General features: G+C 57.8%; 1 protein-coding gene across 1 annotated transcript in view; it reads right to left on the bottom strand.

The window, feature by feature from the left end:
- Positions 1-259: 259 nt before the first annotated feature.
- The window catches only part of CACNA1G (calcium channel, voltage-dependent, T type, alpha 1G subunit), a 64241-nt gene continuing 40032 nt past the window's right edge, over positions 260-24468 (bottom strand). Inside the window, exons 20-38 of the mRNA XM_008570836.1 lie at positions 23470-23538; positions 23140-23324; positions 22025-22151; positions 20279-20404; positions 18516-18605; positions 17805-17997; positions 15892-15945; positions 10630-10781; positions 9783-9892; positions 8952-9085; positions 8614-8684; positions 8401-8479; positions 8191-8312; positions 7518-7871; positions 6780-6923; positions 4804-4938; positions 2903-3080; positions 2416-2585; positions 260-1305 (exon numbers count right to left, since the gene is read on the bottom strand). Of these exons, the coding sequence (XP_008569058.1) occupies positions 571-1305; positions 2416-2585; positions 2903-3080; positions 4804-4938; positions 6780-6923; positions 7518-7871; positions 8191-8312; positions 8401-8479; positions 8614-8684; positions 8952-9085; positions 9783-9892; positions 10630-10781; positions 15892-15945; positions 17805-17997; positions 18516-18605; positions 20279-20404; positions 22025-22151; positions 23140-23324; positions 23470-23538 (3228 nt within the window). The 3' untranslated portion in view covers positions 260-570. The remainder of the gene's footprint in view (positions 1306-2415; positions 2586-2902; positions 3081-4803; positions 4939-6779; positions 6924-7517; positions 7872-8190; positions 8313-8400; positions 8480-8613; positions 8685-8951; positions 9086-9782; positions 9893-10629; positions 10782-15891; positions 15946-17804; positions 17998-18515; positions 18606-20278; positions 20405-22024; positions 22152-23139; positions 23325-23469; positions 23539-24468) is intronic.

The following is a 24468-nucleotide window of genomic DNA, read 5'->3' as shown; positions in this document are numbered from 1 at the left end:
GACGAGGTTAAAGGAGAAAATAAGTTACATTACAGTTTCCAAAATGGTCCTCGCTCTCTGCTGAAGGTGGGCCACCGTCAGGGCTGTAATGCACTCGCGGTCCCAGCTTGTGCTTTGCAAGAAGAGGGAATATAACTAGACTGGTTATTTTAGGTTAAAATAGCCAAGAGGCAGACGCCTTCACCTCCAAAATATTCTGAGACACATAAAAGTAGAAGGAAACAAGTGTCTTCAGTCACAAAATGTCGTACATCCCGCATATACTAGATTCAATTAATTTAATAAAATAGAATATACATAGAGATTCTGCACAAACGTATTGCTTTCTCCCAACAGCTCCTGGTGTCGGGAACCTCAGCTGCAGTGGGCCTCTCTTTCTGTCTGGAGTTGCCAGGGCTGCTGCTGTCAACTCTCTTTGGAAGTTCTGCTTGCAGGTACCCAGAGCCACTGAGGTGGGGAGGAGTGCCTCCTTGGGATGTATATGGAACTTTTTTCAGGAATAGAGCCCAGGAGGAGGAGCTAGGATTTGGCACCCAGTGGAGAAAGGTGAGTGGGAATATGGGGCAGGACTCAGGGGTCCAGGTCTGCTGGGTCAGAGGATAAACCAGAGAGACTCAGCACGTCTTTCTTTGGGGGGGGAGAGGCAGCCATGCTGTCAGGGGGGCCAGAGGCCGAGGGATCCTTGGAGTCGCTGGACGGAGCCCTCCTCCGGAGGCAGACGCCAGGGCTGGGTAGGGGCCGAGGGCCCTGGCTCTCGGGAGGGTCTATGGAGATACTGGGAGGGCTGAGTTTTTTCTTGGGCCGGCTCCCAGGCCCCCCAAGAGTCTGGCCCCCAAGGCTGGAGGAGCCTGGGCCCAGGCGGGGTTGGGAGCCGCTGTCCAGGCAGCTGACCGCAATGGAGTGTCTCCTCTGTTCATCCAGCCAGGACGCAGCCCGCCGCCGGCAGCTCTGGGCCTCCACACTGTAGCACTTCTTCAGGTCCCGTGGGGACGGGGGCTCTGCGTGGCTGCCCGTGGGCGGGAGGTCTCCTGAAATCCAGCTCAGCTCCGTGTCCAGCTCTAAGCTGCTTCTGGTCTCTGGAGGGTCCTTGCCCTGGTTGGGTTCCGGGCCCAGGCAAGGGGTTGGCAGGGGTATGTGCTTCGAGATCTTGCTCTGGCTGCGGGGATGCTGCTGCACCTGGATGCTCGACCGGCCCCAGAAGGACGAGGCCCGGGCCAGAGGTGGGGAGGGCCTGCTCACCTCCAGCAGCAGGTCTTCCTGGCTGCCCAGGCCCTGAACGTCCAAGGAATCAGTCCTTATTGCTGCCTGTATGGAGTGGAGGGAGGGCTCAGTCCAGGGGCTTCTTCTCCAACATGGATTGCCCCTCCTGTTAAGCTGGATCTCCCTTACCCCCCGTGCAGTTGCAGGACCACCCTAAGCAGGGATATCGGTAGCTGCTCTTAATGGGAGATGGGGGCCATGTGCAGACTGACCTCTATGGTCCACAATGCCTCCTCCCCCACCCCAAGTCCTGTCTTCTCTCCCCCATGCCCTGGTTTCTCCCCAGCCTGAAGCCCCTGACCCCTGGGATGCAGGAACGTACCAGGGCCAGCTCTGCTCCCCAACTGCCTTTTTCACACTTCCCAGCCTTTGCATAGGCTACCCCTTTGGCCTTGAATACCCTTCCCAATTGGCAAGCACCTTTCCTCCTCTTTGCTCCTTGCTGCACCACACACATGACCATCTAGTGTCTGGGATCTGTTGCTGCAATGATCTGACGGCGTGTATGTCTATGCTATTAGACTATGAACTCCAGAGGGCAAGGGCCGTGTCCCCAGTGCCTGGCACACAGAGGCTACATGATGGATGAGGACTGTGCCTGCTCCCCCATGTGCATGGGAACAGGCAGATTCTCACGTGTCCTTGCTTATACATGTGAGCACGCATGGGGCATGGACTGTAGCCTTGTCACAGGTCGGGCAGAGCCTCTGTTCTGTGCCCTTGGAGTGTGGGCTCCAGAAAGTGGCCAAAAGTGAAGACATTTAAAACCTGCCTCATGCTCCTCAGCGTGGTCCAAAATACAGAGAATAGGGGGGCAGCTTTGGGTGGGTGGGGACTGGGGGAGGAGTACAGAGACTTGGGTTCTACCTCCAACTTGATATGTGTGGCCCTGGGCAACCAACATCCCCCTCTGGTCCCCAGGCCTCCTCAGTGAAATAAGGGAGAGGATGCAAACCTCAAGAAGCCACAGACCACTTCTGCCTTGCCCAGTGCTGTGTCCCTGGTACCTAGAACTGAGTCTGGCACATCATTGGCACACAATAAATGTTTGCTGGAAGAATGAAAGTGTCAACCCTGGTCATCACCAATAGCCTAGAATTCCCAGCAAAAGAGTCCAGCCCCCCCGCCCATGCTCACCTCTCTACACCTGCTCACCTGACGCCTGAGTGGCCTCTGAGCCAAAGGGGAGCGGCCTGGTGGGGGCAGTTTCGGGATGGTGCCCCTGGTGGGGATGCTGTGGGGATGGAGCAGATGGGGTACATCTTTGGGAAGCTGCAGGATGTAGCTGGTGTCTGCTGGCTGGGAGTGAACGGACAAGACAGAGCCTGTGGTAGGGAAGGGAGCAGGGAGCAGGGAGGAAGAGAGAGAAGAGCCGCAGGGTTGACAGGTGCTGGCCCACCTGAGCCTTCCTTCCTCTCCCCTATCAGGGCCTCCACCCTCACCATCCTGGGTTGAAAGCTACTCCCCTCAGGCCGGGGCTCCCTCAGGCCGGGGCTGGGCATTCCCTTTCAGGCTGGGGGCTCCCCGGGGGTAGGAGAGACATCTTCTGCTGCCTCTGTCCCCTCCACCCAGGTCAGGACTGGCTTAGGCAAGGCTGGCATCTCCCCATGTGAACCGAGCCAGCCTGCCTCAGCCCTGGTACCTGATTGAGCTTTGGGGATCCCCCAGCCCCTGTGTCCCAGGGACTCCTCGGCAGTGCTCCCATGCCGGCACATGTAGCTGTCATTGGGCAGGGAGTGCGTTCGGCTGACCCCAGACTTCCACACAGTCAGCAAGTCTGGTCCCAGCTTGCTGGGCACCTCCCCAGGGTGGGGCTCCATCTGCAAAAGGAACAGAGGAGGAGGTGGGAGAAAGAGGGGGCATCCAGGTTTGGTAACTGAGGCAGAGCTAGACAATAGAAACAAGCCCCCCCTGCCACCCTCGACCCCATTCCTTCCCAGGACAAGGTGGTGATGGGCATGAACGTGGTCAGGAGAAGGGGCGGACACATGGATGAGCCCCACACACAGAGGGAGGAGGGCCTGGGAGGAGGCCCTGCACCCCAGCTATGTACATTGCATCCCCCCCAGCCTCCCCCTGGGATGATGGAGAGGGTGAGGAGGTATCCAGAGACGGGAGAGCAGCCCCCAGCCCCCAGCCTGTGGGTGCCTCACAAACTTATCCTAAAGGCCCCACTTAGAGGCTCTGGAGGTAGCCCCGCTGGTGTCCACAGGGGATGGGCCTGGGGCCCTGACCTAGAGCAGCACAGGAGAGGATTAAAATCTAACAGCAGCACCTCCCCAACCCTGTGCTGGAGATGTTGGGGGAGTAGGGAGGGGACAGTGCCCTCCCAGTGAGCAGGGGACTGGGCAGCCGGGAATGCCTGCAGGTCCCAGGCTGTTAATCCAATTCTTATTACTCTGCATGGGGCCCGGGCTGGGTTCATGTGGGTCGAACGACAGATGAACACTAGGGGGATGCCACTGCCAGCTCCCCCACCCCCACTTTAACAACACAATGATTCTGGTGGGCTATTGGGGGTGGGGGCAAGACCTGGGTACTGTGCACTCAGCTCTGCCCTAGTGGACAGGCTGGGGGTGGGGGTGGGTTTTTTGCATCTGTTCCAAAGAAAGGTGGTATTCAGCATTGGGCCCCAGCTGGAGGGAGCCAAAGTTTGCCCCCAAGGGATTTCTGCACTACCCTTCTGACCCCTCCCCCTAAACTGTCCACTCCTAGTTCTCAGGAGGGCTGTAGGATTCCTGTCCCGATGTGGGCCCAGCCAGTTAAATAGCCTCAGCAGGCCTGAGGATGGTTGGCCTAGAGGATGGTTGTGCTAGAGGATGGTCTGGATCCTTTGCTTCCCCTCTCAGTCCCAGACTCCACTTCTTCCAGCCACCCAAGACCCCTAGAGACCCCCCAGCCTGTGGTCAATCAAGGCCCTGCTCTGACTACCGGAGGGGACAGACCAGGGGGAGGGGGCTGCTCATGGTCAGAAGGGGACAGGAAGCTGAGAAAGGGTGAAGAAGTTGTCAGAACATAAAGAAGCCCCCCCACCAGGTTTGGCAAGGACGCAGGGACACACGGGGACAGTGACAGAGGAGACAGGAACAGCCCCCCAGGTGAGGAAGGGCATGGTGGTGGCAGCAGAGATGTGGCTCTCACCCACTACGTGGTGGTGGAGGTCTCATGTGGGGGAGAGGTGGAAAGGAGGGGTGCAGGGAGGGGAGGGCTGGCTCGCACAGGGCTCCACACACAGAGACTGACTCTGATGCCACCTCCATTCTGGGCTGTGTCACTTCTGGGTGTCTGGCTTAGCCCTTTCACAACTGCTGCCCCTACATCCTTTGGGGCAAGGCCCCAATTTAATCTTATCTGATTTCTTTGTCCCCACTGGGGGACCTGGAAGACTTCATGCCAGCAAAGCCTGGGGTTGATGCCTCTGGGTGGGGCCTGGTGGCAAAGAGAGAGGAGGCGGCCGGGCCCTCCGTGGGCCAGTCTGGAGCCCTGCAGCCAGCCCAGCCCTGGGGGTGGCCAGGGGAGCAGTGAGGGGCTGTGTGTATGTACATTGCTCTCCGGGGCACTAAGTAAGAGTGTGTGAGTGTCATCAGGCAAAGAGTCATCCGTCAGAGCTAGAGAGCAGGACAGTTCAGACACAATCTCTGACGTCAGAGACAGAGCCTCCATCTCAGCTAGAGGGATCTAGATAGGGAGAGAGATGATCAGGCGTGAGAAACCCGGACAGTGCACACCCGTGCGTGTGCACGCACACACACGCACTCTCAGCCCCCACGTCCCTCTTTTCACAAAGCACGGGGAAAAAAGGCATCGCTTCTCTCTCTCCACCCCTCTCCCAGATGAACTGACAGCACCTCCCCTCACCCACTTCAACCCCCTGCTCTGATCAGAGAGGCCGCGGCAGGCGCCAAAGAGCCAGAGCAAACACTGGCAAAGCAAGGAGAGGAGACGCAGAAACACATTCAAAAGACACCCCAGGAACCCGAGCAGCCCCCTCCCATGCCACCACCACCCCGGGAGGAAGCAGGGAGGAGGAGGCCTTTCGACTCTCATAAAGATGATAAAAAAAAAAAAAAAAAAAAAAAGGAAGAAGAAAGGCTCGCAAAGCTGTCTCTCTTCGCAGCAGACAGAGCGGCATGGGGGGTGTTGGGGACAATGCCGCCAGTCTGACGTCTGTTTTCTGCCTATTCTCTCTGCATCCAAAAGCCTGGCAGGACTTGGCCTGCCCCCAGATTCTGGCTTCTCCCCTTGCGGGCCCTCCTCCGCCTGCCAGCAGCCCGCCACCCTCTCCAACTTGGGCTCTGGGAGGTGCTCGCCTCCTGCCAGCCGGGAGTGGGCGCACTCGGGTGGACCGCCACACCATCCGGCTGGCTCACCTGGGATCTGCAGGGGGGTCTTCAGTGCCTATAAGATGCTGGGAAGATGCTCCCAGAGGAGTGGGCTGCCCTGATCAGCTTCCCATGGCTGCCTCTTCTCTCCCACCACATTTCCTCTTGAGCATTTTTCAGGATGGGGAGGCCTTGGGAAGGGACTTGCTTTCCCACTGATCTCAGACTTGATCATTCCCAGTTCTGAGACTGAATCCCAACAAGAGTCAAGATCCCTTCCCACACGAGGACGACTGTCTATTTCTTTGGATCAAGCTAAATTCTTCCTAGGAACCTGCCTGCCTGTCCCTCCACCCCACAGGGCCTGCAGAGGACTAGGTTTTCCATCTGCAGCTGACACCTGCCTTCTTGCCTCCACTCCAGATCTGCAGCCCCAACCTAGGGGGAGAGATGGTGGGACCTCTGCCAAGAGGAGGGGACAAGTGGAGGAGAGGAGGAGAGGAGGACCCCAGAAAGCAGAAGACCTGGGATTGGATGGGACTGGTGAAAACACACGTGGCACTATGGGAAGAGGCTAGGCTTGGGGAGGAAGTCAAGTCCCATCTCACACCACAGTCCCAGAATCCACTCCCAGCTGGAGACTTCCATCCCCCCCAGGACAGAAATCACTGGGTCTCATCATGTCCAGTGGGCTCCACAGCTTAAAAAGCCACCAAACAGAGGACTGGAGGGGTGGATGCTGGACACGGAGAAGAAGTAGACTGTGGCTAAAGACACCCCCCCCCGAGTGGGCTCCCTGGCCACCTGTACTACCCCTGGAAACTCTTCTTTCTTGGATCTGGCACCTCGCCTCCTCCACCCCTTAAGTTCTCACTGCCAGTTCATCTTTTGCCCCATCCCCTTCTTCTCTTCTCTAAGGGGATTCTTTCTTGCAAATCCCCTCTCAAAGCCCCTCCTCCACCCATCCTTTTCCTTTGGAAGAGCAATCTCAGCATCCCTACCTTCCAACTTTGTTCTGGAGGTTGATCTCAGCCTAGAAGAACCCCTGACTGTCTCCTGCCAGGCCCCACACTCCACTGGGGCCCTGAGGCTGCTCTTTCTATAGACACCCCGTGGACAGGAAACACCCCCAGCCTCCCCAGAAGCATGGCACAGCATGTCACAGCCCGGCGTGGTCAGGGGAGGGGGCACAGTAACCTGTAGGTCGGAGCCGCCCGGGCTGAGGGCAGAAGGGAAGGCAGAGGGCTGGCCCCCTGGGCCTGCCAGCTCATCCATCAGCTTCAGCTCCCCCTCCAGGGAGCCCTGGATCAGCAGGGATATGGTGTCAAACAGCTGTCTGTCCTGGGGAGGACCAGCCCATAGGGGAGCCGGAGAGTCAGGGAAGCAGGGTCAGAGGAGCAGTGATGGGATTGACAGGAGACACAGAGGGAGACAGGGGAGAGAGACCCACACGACACGCACACGTGTGCACACGCACACACGCACACACGCACAGCAACGAGGAGGCAGAGAAGAGGGGGAGGGAAGTTGTGGAAGGAGGAAGGAGAGATGGGAGATGGAAGGTGAGCAGAGCCCACAGGGAGAGGAAGAGGGAGCGAGTGGGAAGGGTGGAGAGAGGGAAGGGGATAGGCAGGTTGAAGCGTGGGCAGGAAAGAGGTTTGGCAGTTGGGCAAGGGTAAGAAAGAAACAGGAAGGAAACAGAAAACTTAACCTGGAACCTAAGAGCCAGGAAGGGGAGGCCAGACCGTGCTGGAGGAGCAGGGCAAGGATAGGCCGGCACGTGCACCGGCCGGGTGGCTGCGGAGTGAGTGTGGGCAGCCCTGCCTGGGACGGGCAGGAGGACCTCGGGTCTGCTGGGTGCCCGCTGGGCTACCGGCCACCCTCCCACCCTTCTCCTCCCCATCCCATCCGCGGCAGGGGTGGGTGTTTGCTCACCGTGGGGTGTTGGAGGGAGAAGCGGGAAGCTGCTCCAGCCTGGGCCCCGGTGTGCAGGGCCCCAGGCTTGGGGCTGTCGGGGCTATCGGGGCCCTCAAGCCCAGGCCAGAGGAAGGGGCTGCCCAGCGGCGAGTGGGGCTGCGGGCTGAGCGTCTTCATCTCCAGCTCCAGCTCGGCCTCCAGCTCCGCCTCCTCCTTGGCCTCCTTGTTGCTCTCCTCCAGGTGCTTCATGAGCACAGCAATCACCACGTTGACCAGCACGAACTGCGCTGTCAGCACAAAGGACACGAAGTAGATGGGCGAGATGACCGTGTTGTAGCAGGTGGACTCCTGGTCACAGTCCCGGAGGGTGTCCTGGGGGAGGCAGAATAGAGGGGTGAGGCCGGGAGGGCAGGGACTGAGCTGTCTTGGAAAATCGGGTCATTGTTGTCACAGCACTGAAGGAGAAGGGAGGGGAGGAGGAGGGAGTTACAGTGTCCTGGGGGCAGGAGAGCATCAGAGACCGCCTGGGGAAGTGTGTCACAGCATGTCCTGGAGGAAGGGAGTTCCAGAGTTTTCTGGCATGGGGGAAAGAGGGTCACATGCTTTTATTCATGGCCACTTCATCTTCCCAAGGAAGCCTGGCTCAAGAAGTGGGGCTGCCTCCCTCCCTGGTGCCTGAGCCAGGCCTCACCTTCATAATGCCGTTCCAGTTGTCACCGGTGGAGACTCGGAAAAGGGTGAGGAAGGCCATGCCAAAGTTTCGAAAGGTGGCATGCCGGCCCAGGCCCTCGCAGGGGTGTGTCTCGTCACACTCTGGAGAGAAGGAAGAGAGGCCCCTGTTAGTCCAGGAGCCCCTCAGTCTTCAGCCCTGGCACCTCCACCCTCCCCTACCCTAACTCACCCAGGTCTCCAAAGAGCTCCACACCCAGAGCTGCAAAGATGAAAAACAACAACATGAAGAGAAGTCCCAGGTTCCCCACCTGGAAAAGAGGAAAGGAAATGGAAAAGGTGCTGCTGGACCTCCCAGTCAGCTTCCCTGAGCCTCCTGCCCCTTTGGCTAGTACCTCTCACTCCCCGAGAGGACCCCTCCTTCCCTCCCCCTCCTTCCAGCTACCTGGGGCAGGGCCTGCATCACCGTGTCCAGCAGCGCCCGCATGCCCACAGCCATCTTCAGCAGCTTCAGCACTGCAGAACAGGACAACGTCGTGAGCTGGCCCCTCTGGGTCCCTGGCCACACAGCTGGCAGGGCCAGGGCCAGGGCTGGGGCTAGTGGGATGGCCAGCCCTGGCCAGCCAGGCTGCAGCCCCACCACCCTCAGCCCCGCTGGTGGAAGGACCTATGAGAACCCACAGCCACCCAGTCCTGGCCAGCCATTAAGCTGACCCTAGCTATCTCCCCCTGGGCTGGTCACCCTGGGAGGACAGGTGTGTGGGCAGGCAGGCGGGCACCAACCTCGGGCGATGCGCAGCACCCTCATGATGCGGATGATGGTGGGGTTGATGGGCAGCGAGGCGTTGACTTCAATCTCCTCCAGCGTGATGCCCATGATGGATAGCAGCACGATGGCCAGGTCCAGCTGGTTCCACCTGGAAAGCCCAGGACACAGCTCCCTGAGCAGGGAAGGGGCATTGTGGGGGAGGGACAGTTGTGGCACAGAGAGGCTGGAAAGGAGGCAGAGGTCAGCTGGTACAGCCTCCCCATCCTGCAGGAAAGAGGCATGGCTTACCTAAGGCACATGGCCAGTGCATGGCACTGGTAGGGTTAGGACTTTAGCTCGAGGGTCTCTGCTTCTCATTTTTGTTCATTTGCCTTTTTATTTAGCACTGATATGGTGTTTACCATGTGCCAAATGCTGTTTTAAGGGCTTTATAAATAGGAACTCATAATCTCACAACTCCATTGTGGATGCTATTATTATATTACTATTTCCCATTTTACAGATGAGGAAACTGAGGCACAGAGAGGTTACATCACTTACCCAAGGCCACCAGCTACCAGTGGTGGAACCAGGATTTGAATCCAGTCCAGGCAGTCTGGCTCCAGGCTCTGGGCTCTTAAGCCCCAGGCTAGGACACACTGACTTCTAGCTGCTACTGTCCCTTGGGCCCTGTCTTGTCAAATTCCCTCCACTCCCTCCCATCTCCCAGGCTCTGGATGCTCACCATCCCCCATCATCCCTGGGGTGGGGAATTAGGAAGGTCTTCAGCACTAGGGCCTCCTATTTGCCCAAGAGACCACCCCACCTCCCCCTCCGCCAACACTCCCATACCCCTCTCCTGTTACCTGTCCTGGAAGAACCGGCGGAAGCCAAAGGCCACAAGTTTGAAAACTGACTCCAAGACGAAGATGACAGTAAAGATGTAGTTGCAGATCTTCAGAGCCTCGTCCAGGATCTGGCGGGGATAGGGGCAAGATTCAGGGTCTCCTAAGGCCCAGGGCTGATGCCCACCTCACCCCTCCATCATAGCTCCCACATCTGGGAGACAAGGTGAGTCTAAGGGGACCTGTCTTCCCCGTTCCCACCATTATGGCGGATCATTGGCCCCAGAATGGAACAGGGTCCTCATTCACGTGAATGATTCAAACCTTGGTAAGGAGACCAAATGAGAACGTGCTGGAAGGCACAGAATGCTAGGACTGGAAGGGGTCTCGTGCATTACCAATTCAACCTCCTCATTGTACAGATGGGGAAATGGAGAGCTGGAGGGCACCAAGGAAGGCTGACTGGAGAAGTGGAAAGATCAAAGGTGAGCTTTGGAGCTGGATGTCCACTAGAATCTAAACTCCCAAAGGTGCAGGTACCAGTCTGCCTTCTTTGCCCTCCAAGGTCCAGAGCCCAGCACCTAGTAGGCACTCAATAAATATTTGCTGGGTAAAGAAACCAGGCCCTCCATTTCCTAGCTGTGTGACTTTGGTCAAGTCAACTAACCTCTCTGAGCCTCAGTGTCCTCATCTATAAAACAAAGACGATACCCACCTCCAAGGATCACTGCAAGCGGCACAAGAGCAACCCATGTAGCATGGCCAGAACTTGCCTGGCACAGGGCTGACCTGGCTCAGGCTGTGTTAGCTTCACTCAGGGGTCCCCTCGCTGGAAGTGGGGGCCAGATGGCTGGTCACTCATTCCTACCTGGGGCTGCTGGTAGTGCTCCATGGCCATGGTGACCACGTTCAGCCCAATGACACCTGTGATGAAGAGATCCAGGTAGTGGCTGGTGCACAAGTGGTGGACAAGGAGCCGGAAGCGGGAGTAGTCCGAGTAGTAGGGTTTACACTGGGCTTCTGGTGGGGCAGGGAGGAGAGCAGAGCAAGCATCAGGCCCCTGCCCCCTGCACCCCTCCACCCACAGTCCCTCACAGCCACCAGCCTCCAACGCCAGAGCTGAAACATTCCAGTGTCGTCCGCCTCCTCGCCCTCCCCACACTCATATGAAGGGGGCAGCTCTCTCAGAGTGTCCCCCTTCAAGCATCTGTTCTACTGGATGCAGTTGGGGGCAGGACAGGGCAGGACATGCAGAGCTCCCAACCTACATTAGCCACCAGGTGAGCCCCCTCTCCAAGGCAGCCCCCAAAATCTGCCAGCCCCTCACAGCGCCCTCAACGCAGTGTTCTGCAGCAGGGCCAGATCAATAAGATGAAAAGTAACCGGTCGTATTGGGCTCAGAGAAAGCTCCATCAATGGAGAGGCGAAGGCTCTTGCTCTCGAGGGGAGCAGAGGAGATTACACAGAGCTGGGATTTGGAGATAAAACCGGAGATTGGAAATCAGACCTCTTCTTGGCTGGCTGCACTCACCCACCCACAGGGCCTCCAGGGGGCAGGGCCTGGGCCTCCGGCTCCCTCCTGTGGGGGAGGGCAGAGGGGAGGCCTCAGGGCTCTGCTCCATCCCATACTCAAGCTGGGAGGAGGGCTCCACCTGATGGACTCACCCAGTTTCTAATGAGGCAATGCCCAGCCTGCTCCTCGGTGTTTGGGCAGCATTAGACTGCAGGCTGGGCTAGAAGCACTGTCTGAGATCTGTCAGAGGCATAATATTTCTCTTGTAATTAGTCAACCACTTAGTTATAAAAATTATAGTGCCAGAAGGTTGGCCTGCTAAGCAGACAGAATAAATCTGGGGGCAGGAGATTGCAGGGGGCGTCTCCTCCAGGTGCTGAGGAAGGGCAGGCCAAGTTGGAGACACAAGTTATCTGGAGGGGATCAACAGATTGGTCTCCCAGGCAGCCACAGAGACAGAAGAGGCTCCTCATGGGGAGGCTAGGGGCAGCCACAGGTCCCAGACAGCCCTTCGCCCTCTCAGAAGGTCTTGGGTGGAAGCCAGCTAGCAAGGGCTGCAGCCTCTGAGGCCTGTGCCGGGGGGTGCCTGGCTCAGGGGCGGCAGGAAGCTTTAGGCCCAGGCCAGCTCAGATCTAACTGTCCTTTCCCATGCAGAGGACCATTTAACGGAGAGGTAAACTGAGGCAGCACTCCCACCAAGGGCCGAAGGAAGAAGAGTGCCCAGGAGCTGCATGTCCAGCCTCATAGGTTGCCATGCTCCAGGCCCACCCAGCCACTCTCCAGCATTGGCCTTGAGGTGTGGATAACCAAGGGGCAGGGAGTCCCCAAGTTCTGGCACACCTGAGGGGTGCACAAGGCCATCTTTTTGTTTTCAGAGATGGGCCGGCCAACTGCGACTTTGTTTGCTCAGGCAGCCCTCCTGACCCCCAGGGGTGTGGGGGTGGAGAGGCCTGGGGCAGGGGACGATGTGAGGCCACAGGTCATCCACACGGCCATGTGGAGGGTGCCCAGGAGAGCCGGGCCTCTTCCTTCCTTCCATCAGTACCACAAGAACCAGAGGGCGCTAGTCGCCCTGCGTTGTCTTAGTAGCCGGAACTCTTTCTCTGCATTAATCTCCATAAATGCCGAGCACCCGATCCCATTATGCTAAAATATGAATGGAGAATTAACTAAAATGTTTGAATACAATTAAGTTAGAAAAAGCGGCTCCTCATTAGCCCCATTATTAGCTGAGACAATGTAGAGGAGAGGCTGGAAGACAGAGTCCCCCTTCTCCCTTGTCACCCAAGCCTGACTCTGGATGCAGCCCCAGGCCAAATGGAGCCACTGCTACCACCAATGCTGCCTTTTGGCCTTGCTCTAGGAGTGCAAGGGGTGGGTGGGCTTGGATTCAGTCAGGGACCCTCCTCCAAGCAGCCCAGAGGGAAGGTGGGGGCAAGATGACTGAGGCAGGGTATCTGCTCATAGTGACAGGTCCCAGGCCCCTGAGGTCTGTACAAATGCCACTCCTGATCCCTACTCCAGACCAGCAGGTGCTGAGGCTGCTGAAAACCCATTAGAGCACAGATCCAATGAGTGCCAGGTCCATCTGATCGCATGTCCTCAGACAAAGCCTTTGTTTTACAGAGGGAGAGAATGGGGCCCAGCAAAAAAGCAAGCCGTTCAGCACACTGAGGCATGACCGAGTAGGACCGAACTTCTAGCTGCGAGGTCTCTCGCCAGCCGCCAGGTGCACATGGACATAAGCCTGGAGACTTTGGCACAGAGGATGCCCTCGGGTGTTCTGCCCAAAGGCCCCCATGGTTGGGATCTGGATGATGCCACCCCTATTTGCTGCTCCTTGGACCTCGATTCTTCAGGCAAGCACCTGGGTTTGGAGAAATAGCAATCCCCTGGGAGAAGCCTTGGCCTGGCCTGCTGCTCTGAGAGCTCTGGCCACAGCTGGAGGGGCCTTGACCATGGTCACTGGCATGTGGGCAGCCACAGCCCCATCTCCCTGCCGCCCACCAGTATGCGCTACCTTAGGCAGAGAAAATAGCAGAGTCGGACAGTGGGGAGAAGGGCACTTCTAGGACTGCCCAGGCTCCCCAGAGGCATGGGCAGTGGCAGAGGAAGGGTGCAGGAAGGGGCTGTGAGGTTGTGAGTGACAGCAACAGGCACAGTGAGTTAGTAGGGGTCGCTGAGAGCCTGAGGCACAGCCAGGGCAGTGAGTAGGCTGAAGGCAGGGGTTGCTCCCAGGGACACAGGCCCCCACGGCAGAGACCACACCTTCAGCTGTCATGGCCAGGCCTGATCACTGGGCCCCGGCCTGGCAGAAGGAGAGAGGATGAGTGGAGGTAGATGCTGCAGGTGGCTGAGGAGAGTGGAGCTGAGGCTGGAGGCCGAGAAGTCACTTGGGGCTGGCCTGGTCACCCAGCTGTCCTAGCCCCTCCCTCTGCCCGGGAAGCTGAGCTGAACCCAAGTGTCTGGTCAGGACCGTCCCCCTGATCATCAAAGACTCTTCCCTTCTACCTTTTCCTGGGGTTTGGCTGTCCCTGTCCTGCTGGGAGCAGCACCAGGGGGGAGTGGTACTAGCAGGGAGGAGTGATGTGTGTGTTTGATTCTCAGCAGCCCCAGACGAGCGGGGTTGACTTTGTCCCCATCACCATGGTGGGAAGACCAGGGCATCAGCACCATCAGCACCTGGGGGCTGACTGGAAATGTAAATGCTCAGGTCCTAACCCAGATCACTCTAGGAGAACTTCTGGAGTGGGGCCCAGGCATCTGTGTTCATGCCCTCCAGGTGATTCTTATGCAGTTTGAAAAGCTCTGGTATAGACCATGCAGAACTCCAGGTCCTGGGAAGGGGAATACGGGATGAACAGAGCCCCTGTTCAGGGTCTCAGAGTCCTCGTTAACAGCCAGGGAAGGTCATCAGTGTATACGCCTGCTTGTGTCACAGGAGCACGGCAGAATGCCCCTAGAATGGGGGTGCAGTGCGCGAGTGACCAGAATGCTCAGCATCGAGTGGGTATGTCATGTCTTGGGGGCCATGAGAGTCTGCATATGTTGATTCTTGGGACAACCCTCTTGATGGAGAAGCTGCTGTGGACCAGCCCTGGGCTAGGGTGGTGTTCTGGGGTGTGTGCAAACATGTGCACACATCAGTCTACAGACCAGGTGGACCCATAAGAGAAAAGCTGAAGGCCACTTCCTCCTGCCCTCCCCTCATTCCCTAACACTTCCAGAATTTTCAAGACAGCCTGATACAGAGACATGGGGACCCTGGCAATCCAGACACAAACCATATGGAGACCCCTTATCCTGCAGAGATGGTCTCTCAATGCCAAGCACCGTAGATGAACACCATGGGGACAGGAGACATCCACCCACCAAGGGCCACAGGGATGATCCACCAAATAGAGCTCAGGGGTTCCCCATTGGGTAGGTCCCTGGGCCCCCTCAGATCAGGCAGCTCAATACTTGCAGGGCAGCATCTGTCTGATTCTGGTTTCTGGGGGAATGGGGAACAGCCAGTGGTTCCCAGACTAAAGTCCCAAGCCCTCTGCAGCCTGAGAAGGCAGCTGCATGGGGTCCTTACATTCTTTTCAATATTTCTAAAAGCTTAAAAGAAATCACACATTTACCTGTGTAGACCCCATGACTAATTTAAAGGCAAAATGGCCTTTCTTTGCCACCACTCAATGCTTCAATGAACTTCTGCAGCTCAGAAGCTCTGATTAACAATTAAATGTGCCTTTGATTAGCAAAAATGGTGAAACAAAGTCATTACTGAAGTGCTCTTAACTTCAGAGACAGTTTTGTAAAATGTGGGGTCTGCTGGAGGAGATGATAAGGGGAGAACTTAGGGATGAACAGTTTCGGGAGCCACCAACTCGGAAGTTCAGAGGCATAACCAGGCCTCACTGCCTGTCACAGACTCTCAGCCTCCGAACTCCATCTGGGGCTGGTGTGCTGGGGGAGGAGGGGACCAAGGGACCAGGGGAGGGCAGGCAGGACCAGGAGGGCCTTCCCAGAGACACAGCTCCCAGAGATAAGGACCCAACTCACCCCCAAACCTTTGGCTTTTTTGGGAGAAGCTCATGGCTAACTCAGGCCTTTGATCCCCAATTCCTCCTGTTTGTAGTGATGATGTGGCCACCATGATTACTTGACTATTAATGAGTCTGTTCAATTACTCATCGTTACATTTTTAAAACAAATTCTTCCCCTATCTGCTCCTCTCATCCTGCTGCTCCCCTGGATCAAAGTCTCCCCTTCAGACAAAAGGAGACGGGAGAGATTTGCAGCTCCAATAATCGAACGGCGAGCTACAGGGAGGAGATGCGGGAGTGGGAAGAGGTAGCAGAAGCTGGGAGCTCGGGCCTCAGAAGCCTTTGCAGAGAAGGTGGGTCCTCCAGATGTGCTGGAGTGGGGGGCATCAGGCCCGTCCCTCCCATCCCACCTAGCACACAGGCCTGTGGGTGACGCAGAGCCCAGCGCTTCAGCCCCTGCCCTCTTGGGGGCCTCAGGAGAGACCCTCACCCCTTCACCCCAAAAGGATAGAATCAATGACCTATGGGGAGGGAGCAAAGAGCACGTCCCCACACGCATTAACCCACACCCCAGACGCAGTACCTGACGCAGCGCTGGCTGAGCTGCCGGAAGCAATTACATCGTCCAGCATTAGATCTAAAAGAACGAAACACGACATTGGTCACTGGGTGGACCAGGTGTGCTGGGCAGGGCCCCTCAGCAGCCTGCTCCCCCTCGCCTCTGACCCTCACTGTGCCTATGAATGGGGTGCACCGAGCATGGTGGCTAGTTCTGAATGTCCAGCCGTGAACTGGGGGTACAGGGCACTTGAGGAAGACATATGATTCAGCCAGCTCGTTGAGGTCACAGGGGCAGGGAGGCGACAGGAGGGGCAGGCAGCCTGTCATCGGAACAGATGTCCACTCCTACCCCGGGCCATAGCCTGCGCCTGAGACAGCTACAGACCCCAGAAGGGGAGCCAGCTGGTCAGGCAAGGGCCACAGTGCCTCTTGCCAAAAGAATTCCATCTGCGGATGCCCTGCTGAGGCAGCTGACTGCAAGGAGGGCACGGGGTAAAAGGTGGGGGGGCAGGAGAGTGGCTGCTGGGGACGGTGCACCTGCGCAGCTTCAGATTTCCATAGGGAAGCCGAGACCAGACCCCTACCCTGGAGCTGGGCAGGAGGCCTTGGGAGGCTGGTGTCCCATTGCTGCCCAGAGGCCAGTGTCTCCACAGCCTCCTAGAGCAGCCCCCGCCTGTCACAGGGAGCACTGTCCCTGTCCTATCCCCACCCTCAGTTGCAACTCCCACATTCTCCTCCCTTGTCCGGGTGCCCCTCACAGGCAGCAGGAGATGGAGCCGAGGGCAGAGGGCAGGCAGGGGCACTGCAGCCCCCACCTCATTTGGTGGTACTCACATTTCAACACACCAAAGAGAAAACTCAGAACGCCGCACGCATCTTATCAGCAGAAGGAAGACAGTTTGTGAAAGGGTGGAGAGAGGAAGGGAAACCCACAGACCAAACAGAGACAGACACACAGACAGACACACAAAGGCTTAAAGAAACCCACACACAGAGACGTTTAGAGAGAAGTGGGCCGTGATGGAGAGAGAGAGGCACGGGGGTTGTGGAGTACAGACAGGTAGGAGCCCTGAAGACAGCAAGGCAGGTGCAGACACACCTGCAGACATGCAAACAAAGGAGCCTCGCGCCTGCCACGTCTCTTGCAGCCCTCCTGGACTCTGTGTCTTTTCACTTAGTTTCACTCCACCCACAGCTAAGAGCACAAGGAGGGTTGGGATAGGGGCCTCACCCACCCAATGCCAAGAGATGCTGCAGAGCAGAGGCGAGGGGCTGAAGGGTCCAAGGCCAGAGAGTCATGAGTTCAGAGTTCCTGTGACCTTGGACCTTCCCTGAGCCAGGGGGAGAGGTTTTTTCAGTTTGGCAAAAAAAAAAAAAAAAAATGATGATCAGGAAGACAGGTAGTTTTGCTGCAGATAGGGAGGCAGGGTGGGTCTGGGGTTCTTGCTTACACTGTTGTCCATTGCAGGGTCTGCCAAGACTCTGCTCAGCAGCTATAGACACTGGGTGGGCACAGGGTCAAGATGCACCAGGATCAAGAAGGATGGCACCTGGGCCCATCCCGGGGTCACCAGACTCCGGCACAGGGCGACATAGCATCAGGTTCTCATCCCATGAGGCTCCTCTGGGAGTTGGGCTGGGAGAGGCCCTGTGTCAACTCCCACCTGGCACCATCTGGGAAGCATGATGCTGAGACCCAGGGAGCACCCCAGGGTGGGGGCAGCTCCCTCTCCCCCACGGGGCTGAACTGGTCTGCTTCATGCGGGCTTTAAAGGCAGACATGCTGTTGGGGGAAAGGAGGTGGGGAGGGGGGTGGGAGCATCTTCTCCCTGCCCCCGGCCCCAGCCCCCAGCCCCCTGCAGTCACAAGGCCAAGGTCAAGCACGACCCAGAGAGATGTGGAAAGACTACCGACCAGCCATCTGCTTCTCCTTACTCCTTCTCTTTTTCTCCAGCCTCCGTAGCCGCTTCTCCTCCCGCCGCCGGGCCTCCTCCTCCTCCTGGTGCTGCCGACACTTGTGGAAGTTCTCCACCACCACGCCCACAAACATGTTCAGGACGAAGAAGGCCACAATGAGCAGGAACGAGATGAAGTACAGCAGCATCCAGGGGTTGTGGTTCATGATGGGCTGGTGGGGAGCAGGAAGGACAGGTCAAGGTGTCAGCCCAAGGGCAGACTGTCTCCGTGCTGCCCCACAGCCTGGGTTCCTACAGACTCGAACGGCTACAGGGCCCTGACAGGTGATGTCAGTGAATGGTGTGGTTTTGATGTGAGGCAGTAGGGAGGGGTGGGGACTGTGGCAAAGAAGACAGTATATTCTCCATCCAAGAGCCGCTTCTTTGTTCCAGCTGACTCCTGCCCTGAGGGAATGCAGGCCCACTGTTCCCAGACCTTTGGACTTCTCCTGAGTAGACCCAAATCTGAATTTTCATGTGAAATTCACCAACTTTTAAATGTTCCCCACTAATTCAAAAAATTTTAAACACGTTGCAGGCCAATAAAACATGCCCAGGTTTGGCCCACAGACCACCAGTTACAGACTGCTGTAAGATGTGATGCCCCTGATGGCATTTTGATCTTTCTGTCTAGTGCTCTTTCTGTCCTGGAGTCAGCCCAGGCTGAGTGACCTGCCCACCTCAGTCCTACCTGCTGGTCCACGCCCACAGCATCCAGCCCATCATACATGATATCCACCCAACCGTCCTTGGAGGCCAGCACGAACAGGGACATCAGAGCCTGGGGGGAGGGGGAGGGGGAGGAGGGGCCATTTGAACTCTAGCATGGGTGGCTGAACCACCCACCACTTGCCCCAGAGTGCCTCCTGGCAGCAGCTCGGGTGCCCCGGTCCTTGAGACGTCAGGCTGGAGTCATACTCCAGGCCCGGGGAGAGCTCCTGTCCTGGGGCTCCATGGCTGGTCTGAAGCCAGAGGAGCCGTGAGAGATGATCATGTCTTCTAACCTCAGCCAGGTAGGGAAAGGGACCCCAAAGCCCCGGAAATCCAGACACTAAAACCAGGGTGGGTCTGGGCAACACACCAGCAAAACTGAATGAACTACTTCATTTTGTACATTTCTGTTTCTGCAAATGTGGGGTGAGAAAAGGAATCATCTTTTTTTTTTTTTTTTCCTTTTTGTCTTTTTTCGTGACCGGCAACGGATCGCAACCCTCAGTGTCACTCCCATACCGGACCGGGACCGGCTACGGGATCGCAACCCTCGGTGTTGCCCCCGCGCCTCGCTCGGCCAGTGAGCGGGAACCGGTCTGTATGTGGGATCCGAACCCTCGGTGGGAGCGCCGCCGCGCTTCCCAAGTGGCGCACTGTAGCAGTGCACCCCCCGGCCGGCCCCAGAAAAGGAATCATCTTTTTTTTTTTTTTTTTGGTTTTTTTTTTTTTTTTCCTTTTTTTTTTTTTTCGTGACCGGCAACGGATCGCAACCCTCAGTGTCACTCCCATACCGGACCGGGACCGGCTACGGGATCGCAACCCTCGGTGTTGCCCCCGCGCCTCGCTCGGCCAGTGAGCGGGAACCGGTCTGTATGTGGGATCCGAACCCTCGGTGGGAGCGCCGCCGCGCTTCCCAAGTGGCGCACTGTAGCAGTGCACCCCCCGGCCGGCCCCAGAAAAGGAATCATCTTTTTTTTTTTTTTTTTGGTTTTTTTTTTTTTTTTCCTTTTTTTTTTTTTTCGTGACCGGCAACGGATCGCAACCCTCAGTGTCACTCCCATACCGGACCGGGACCGGCTACGGGATCGCAACCCTCGGTGTTGCCCCCGCGCCTCGCTCGGCCAGTGAGCGGGAACCGGTCTGTATGTGGGATCCGAACCCTCGGTGGGAGCGCTGCCGCGCTTCCCAAGTGGCGCACTGTAGCAGTGCACCACCGGGCCGGCCCCAGAAAAGGAATCATCTTGACGATGTGCCTGCACCCTGTACTGTGCTAAGCAAATAAACACATCATCTCACCGCATCCTTGCTACCACCTCCAAGGAGATAGTGTTATGACCCCATTCACCAGCTGATGAAACTGAGGCCCTGCTAGGTCAGTTGCCTGAGGTCACTGAGCTGACAGTGGTGGTCCCAGGATTCACTTGCGGGTGCCTGCCCCCAACCTCATATGTGATTTCTGCCCTGCCATGCAGCTGTGTGGCCCTGGGCAAGCCCCTTACCCTCTCTGAGCCTCCATTCTTCATCTTTTAGGAGGGCTAATGACCCCTGTGGGCTCACTTGTTGGGGTGCTGCAGGATGGGCTGAGCTTTCTGACAGGCTGGTGGAGAGACTGCAGAGGGTGTGAGGGGCCTATCTCTCCACGGCTGCCCTCCTCCAATCAACTCAGCATGTATCACTGAGCATGGATTTGTGTCCCCTCCAGACTCCTGCCTCCACCACCCCACCTTGGAGCCTGGAGCTCACCTGGCCAAGATTGTCAAAGTTGTACTTGTGCCGGACCCACCGGTAACTGGCCTCGGCACAGTCAGACTTGTTGGTGATGTTCCTGGTGTCCTCGCCCTGGCACACAAAGAACTTCCCTTTGAAGAGCTGGACACACACGTTCCCAGAGACAGAGAGAAGCAAGCTGTGACCACAGGAAGACGAGAACTCCCTGTCCCCTTAGCCCCCACCCCAGCCCTGGGCCTGAGAGCTCTAGGCACTCCCTCCGTGAGGGTGGGGTGCTCAGCTCTGGGGTCAGCCAAGACAGGAACCTCCCCTGCAGGCACCCCCTTCCTTTCCCTAGAGGAGGAGGAAAGGTAATGGGGGGTTCTGGAGAGGGTGGAAGGAGGGGACAGTCATTCATCTCTACCAAGGGCTAGGCCAATGGTGCTCCACATAGGGGTCCCATCAGCATCCTCTATGAACATGTTAGAAATGTACGTGCCCGGGCCCACCCCACACCTACTGAATCAAATACTCTGGGATAGGGCTCAGTGATGGTTTAATAAGCTGCCCAGGTGGTGATTCTGATGCCCACTGAGGTTTGAGATCCACAGCAGCTGTGGTGGGGGGGTGCGGCGTTGGTTATCAACCCCACTCTACAGACAAACAGAACTAAGACTCAGAGGAGTTAATTCACCCACTAAAGTTGCATAACCAATAGGTGGTAGAAAAGGGGCTCAAACCCAGGTCTATCTGACTGTAAAGCGCACCCTCATTCCAGTATAGACCAAGTGATGACTGTTGGTGGAAAAGGAATCTGAGGGAAGAGAGGACCACGGGCCTGAGCAAGCCGTTCGGGACAGGCCTCAGTCCACCAGAAGAGCCCCAGGACCAGGCTCAACAGTGGTTCACTCCACTAACCCAGGGAGCTGGGAAGTGGGGGAAGGAGAAGGGCACTCGAGGTGGGGGATGGGGGGAGGTGGCGTGCAGAGAGGCACCACCCAGCTCTGGCAAATGCACCCCTGCCAGGTCCCCAGGGCTAGAGAATTTCTAGGAAACCAGGGAACAGCCCCCTCCCCAGGACAGAGTAGACATCCCAGGAAGGCAAAGAAAGAAGGAGGGGGAAGGGGAGTGTGGTAGCCCCCCACGGGCGTCCATGCTGCCCCGACAGCCAGCTGTCTACCCAGCAGCTGAAATAGCTGGAGCCAGGGGCACTGGAAGACTGGGGTGGAGGGGCTCCCCGGCCCCCCGAGGTGTCTGCTGAATCCTTTAGGCAGCTCTGGCTCTTTCTCCTCCGAAGCCAAGTTTCCTCCCTGGGCCGGAGGCCAAGTTTCCCAATAGCCCCCACTTCCTGCCTTGTCTGGGGTCTGCACCCGCCTGCCTGCCAGCACGCCACTAACCTGGCCCAGCTGTCTGGGCCTTGGATCCCCAGGCCTGGCCTGCGGCCCACTCTGCTCAAGCAGGGAAGGAAGGGAGGAGATCCCGGAGTAGACCGTGGGCCAGCGTCTGCGCTCCGGGAGTGCGTTAGGGTGGCAGGAAGAGCAGCCTCCAGATACCATGGGCCTGAAATCTCCTGAGGCCCAAATCCCCTTTGGGGCCCTCCTGTAGGCTCCCAGTTTTCTGCAGAATGCCCAGGAGGCAAAGGGGCCTGAGGCCCAGAGCCTGGAGGGAAGTGTCCCTGTTTATTCCTTGCTGGAATGAAACTTGAGCCTCAGAGCGCAGGGGCCAAGAGAAGAGGCACCTTACAGGCTTTCACCAACAGCTGGCCCCCACACTCCCACATACCTGCACCCCCAGGATGCCAAAAATGATGAAGAAGGCACAACAGATGACCACAATGTTGCCGATGGGCTTCAGCGAAGACATCAGTGTCTCCACCACCAGCTTCAGCCCCTGTGCCCGGCTGATTACCCTGGGGAGGGAGGTGGGGGATCAGAGGAGTTCCCCCAGCTCAGACGCTCCCTTGTCTCTAATCCTGCTGGGTCCCTGCCCCCACCCCCAACCTTGGCTCTCTGGTCCCATTTGGGGCTCTGATGGGGCGAAGAGCTCAGCTTTCTGATTTCACTGTGTAGAGCACAGTCCTCTTTTCATGCGACCCCTGCCATCGGGACCACCATCTGTAATCTCTCAAAACAGGTTGCAGATACCCCTACTCCCACCCCCATCTCCCCCTCCACTTCCAGGATGTCAAATGTATTACCTAATTGGGCTGGGGGTGGGGAGGAGTCAACTCAAGGGAGGTGTTCCCCGGGGCTGCAGTGTGTTGCGGGAGACAGGGAGATAAACATGCAGGGGCCAGGCAGGGAGGGGAAGGGGCCGTGAGAGATGGATTGTCACAGCCAGGGAGGTGGCAATGTTAAGTCAGTATCATTCTTATCTCTGCAAAAATTCTGAGTTGGGGGTAGTAATCGCCTGACTGCAGAGGGCTTCCTGAGAGGGCAGATCCCCTGCCAGGAGAAATGTTACCTAGTGAGTGGTCCCTGACAGAGTGTGACGGTGGGGAAAGCCAGCAAGTGGCCTGTCATCTCACGGAGAGGGGCTGAGTGTCACCCCGAGGGGACCACTCGAGGGGGAGCTTCAGCTGAAGGCTATGTGGGCCCTGCTTGTGGCCCCTTGTACTGTGCCCCCCGCAGGGCCTCAGTCACGGCATGGCACGTGCGCCAAGTGGCCCTGAGGAGCGCGTTGTGTCGGAGAGGAGGAGGAAATGAAGTGAGAGTGGTGTGCATGCTGGAGGGAAATCTCTAGGGCCACAGCTTCACTGAGCAGTGTCCGAGGTGGGGGACAGGACCACGGTGGAGGTCGCAGGTAGGAGGTGGGCACGTGAGGGCTTTTGTTCCACTGTGGTGGTGCCAGTGGTTGGAGGGGTCTCTGTGGAGGAAGCACTGCTGGGGAGGGGTCACCTGAGTGGGCGCAGGGTCCGCAGCAGCCGCAGCACCCGCAGCATGCCCAGGATCTTGGTGCCACTGTCGGAGACCATGGACACCAGGATGTCGATGACAGAGATGAGCACCAGCAGCCCGTCCAGCACGTTCCAGCTGCTGCGCAGGTACGCCTGTTCCCCGAAGCACCAGCCCAGTGCCACCACCTAGGGACCACCCTGTGTCACCAGCCACCCCGCCCCCACAGCCCCCAGCCCTGTCCTGCAGCCAACACTCTCGCCCTCAGCAAATGCCACTGTCCCCGCCCCCACCAGGAACCAGAGGGCCCAAGTCATGCTGACTCCCCATCACCTTCACTGTCATCTCAGCCAGAAACACCGCAGTGAAGATGTAATTGGAGAGGGTCAGGAAGATTCTTTCCTGCAAGAGAAGAGGCAGGTGCTGCCCACCAGGAGCCCCCTCCAACCCCTCCATGGGCCAGGTCTGCTCTGCATACAGAAGCCAAAAACTGCTCTCACATCTGATGCCGAAAAGTGACCCCCACCCTCCCCAACATCACGCACAATCCCCCCCACCTTTCTCTCTCACACACACAGCCACGTGCCAGGCCCCTGGCTCACTTGCCCTCTGCGGACAGTCTTACCCCTGCTCCTGAACAGAACCTCCCCCACCCAGGTGGCCAGAAGGGAAAAATGATCCCCACAGCAGTGCTGTCGTCTGAGTCCCATATCCCAGGCCCTATTCCCTGACTCCTTTCTGAAAACTGGGGCAGGACTTAACTTGATCTCTGACCCCTGCCCGACATCCTACTCTCCTCACTTGCTTTCCTGCCATGCGCCCCAGAAATGGAGTGGTTGGGCAAGCTGGGGCCTGTGTTCAGACGGTGCGTCCCCAGGTGTCTTATCTATGCTCAGCACCACTGGGGCAGGGCTGCAGAGAAGGCGACCCAGTCCCCTGGTGTCTATGCACTGAGTCCATCCCAGGTGGCCAAGAGAGGGTGCAAATCACTAGAGGGGCAGCACGCACAGCAGGAGCACGAGCGAGGGGAAGGAGAGAAGCAGGCACGATGACGGAGTGGGAGATGGAGGAGCGGGGTGGAAAGACGACAGGGACAGAGACGTGGAGACAGTGACAAAGAGCTCTGTGCAGGGCCTCAGGCAGCAGACGGCCAGCGCGGGGGATGTGAACTGCACCCCTGCTCTGCCCAACGCAGGCCCTGGGCGTGGGGTCCCCCGTGCTGATGCCCCTCGCCCACCTAGTTGTAAGCCAGCCCCTCCTTCCTCAGGCTGCCTCCATCCCCACCCAGGCCTGGCTGGAGCCCACCCTAATGGGAAACAGAAGCCCCGGCAG

Source organism: Galeopterus variegatus, unplaced genomic scaffold, assembly GCF_000696425.1.
Source record: "Galeopterus variegatus unplaced genomic scaffold, G_variegatus-3.0.2 Scaffold633, whole genome shotgun sequence".
In the NCBI taxonomy this organism is placed as follows: domain Eukaryota; kingdom Metazoa; phylum Chordata; class Mammalia; order Dermoptera; family Cynocephalidae; genus Galeopterus; species Galeopterus variegatus.
The sequence above is the reverse complement of the archived record's forward strand: the minus strand, read 5'-3'. Positions and strand labels throughout refer to the sequence as shown.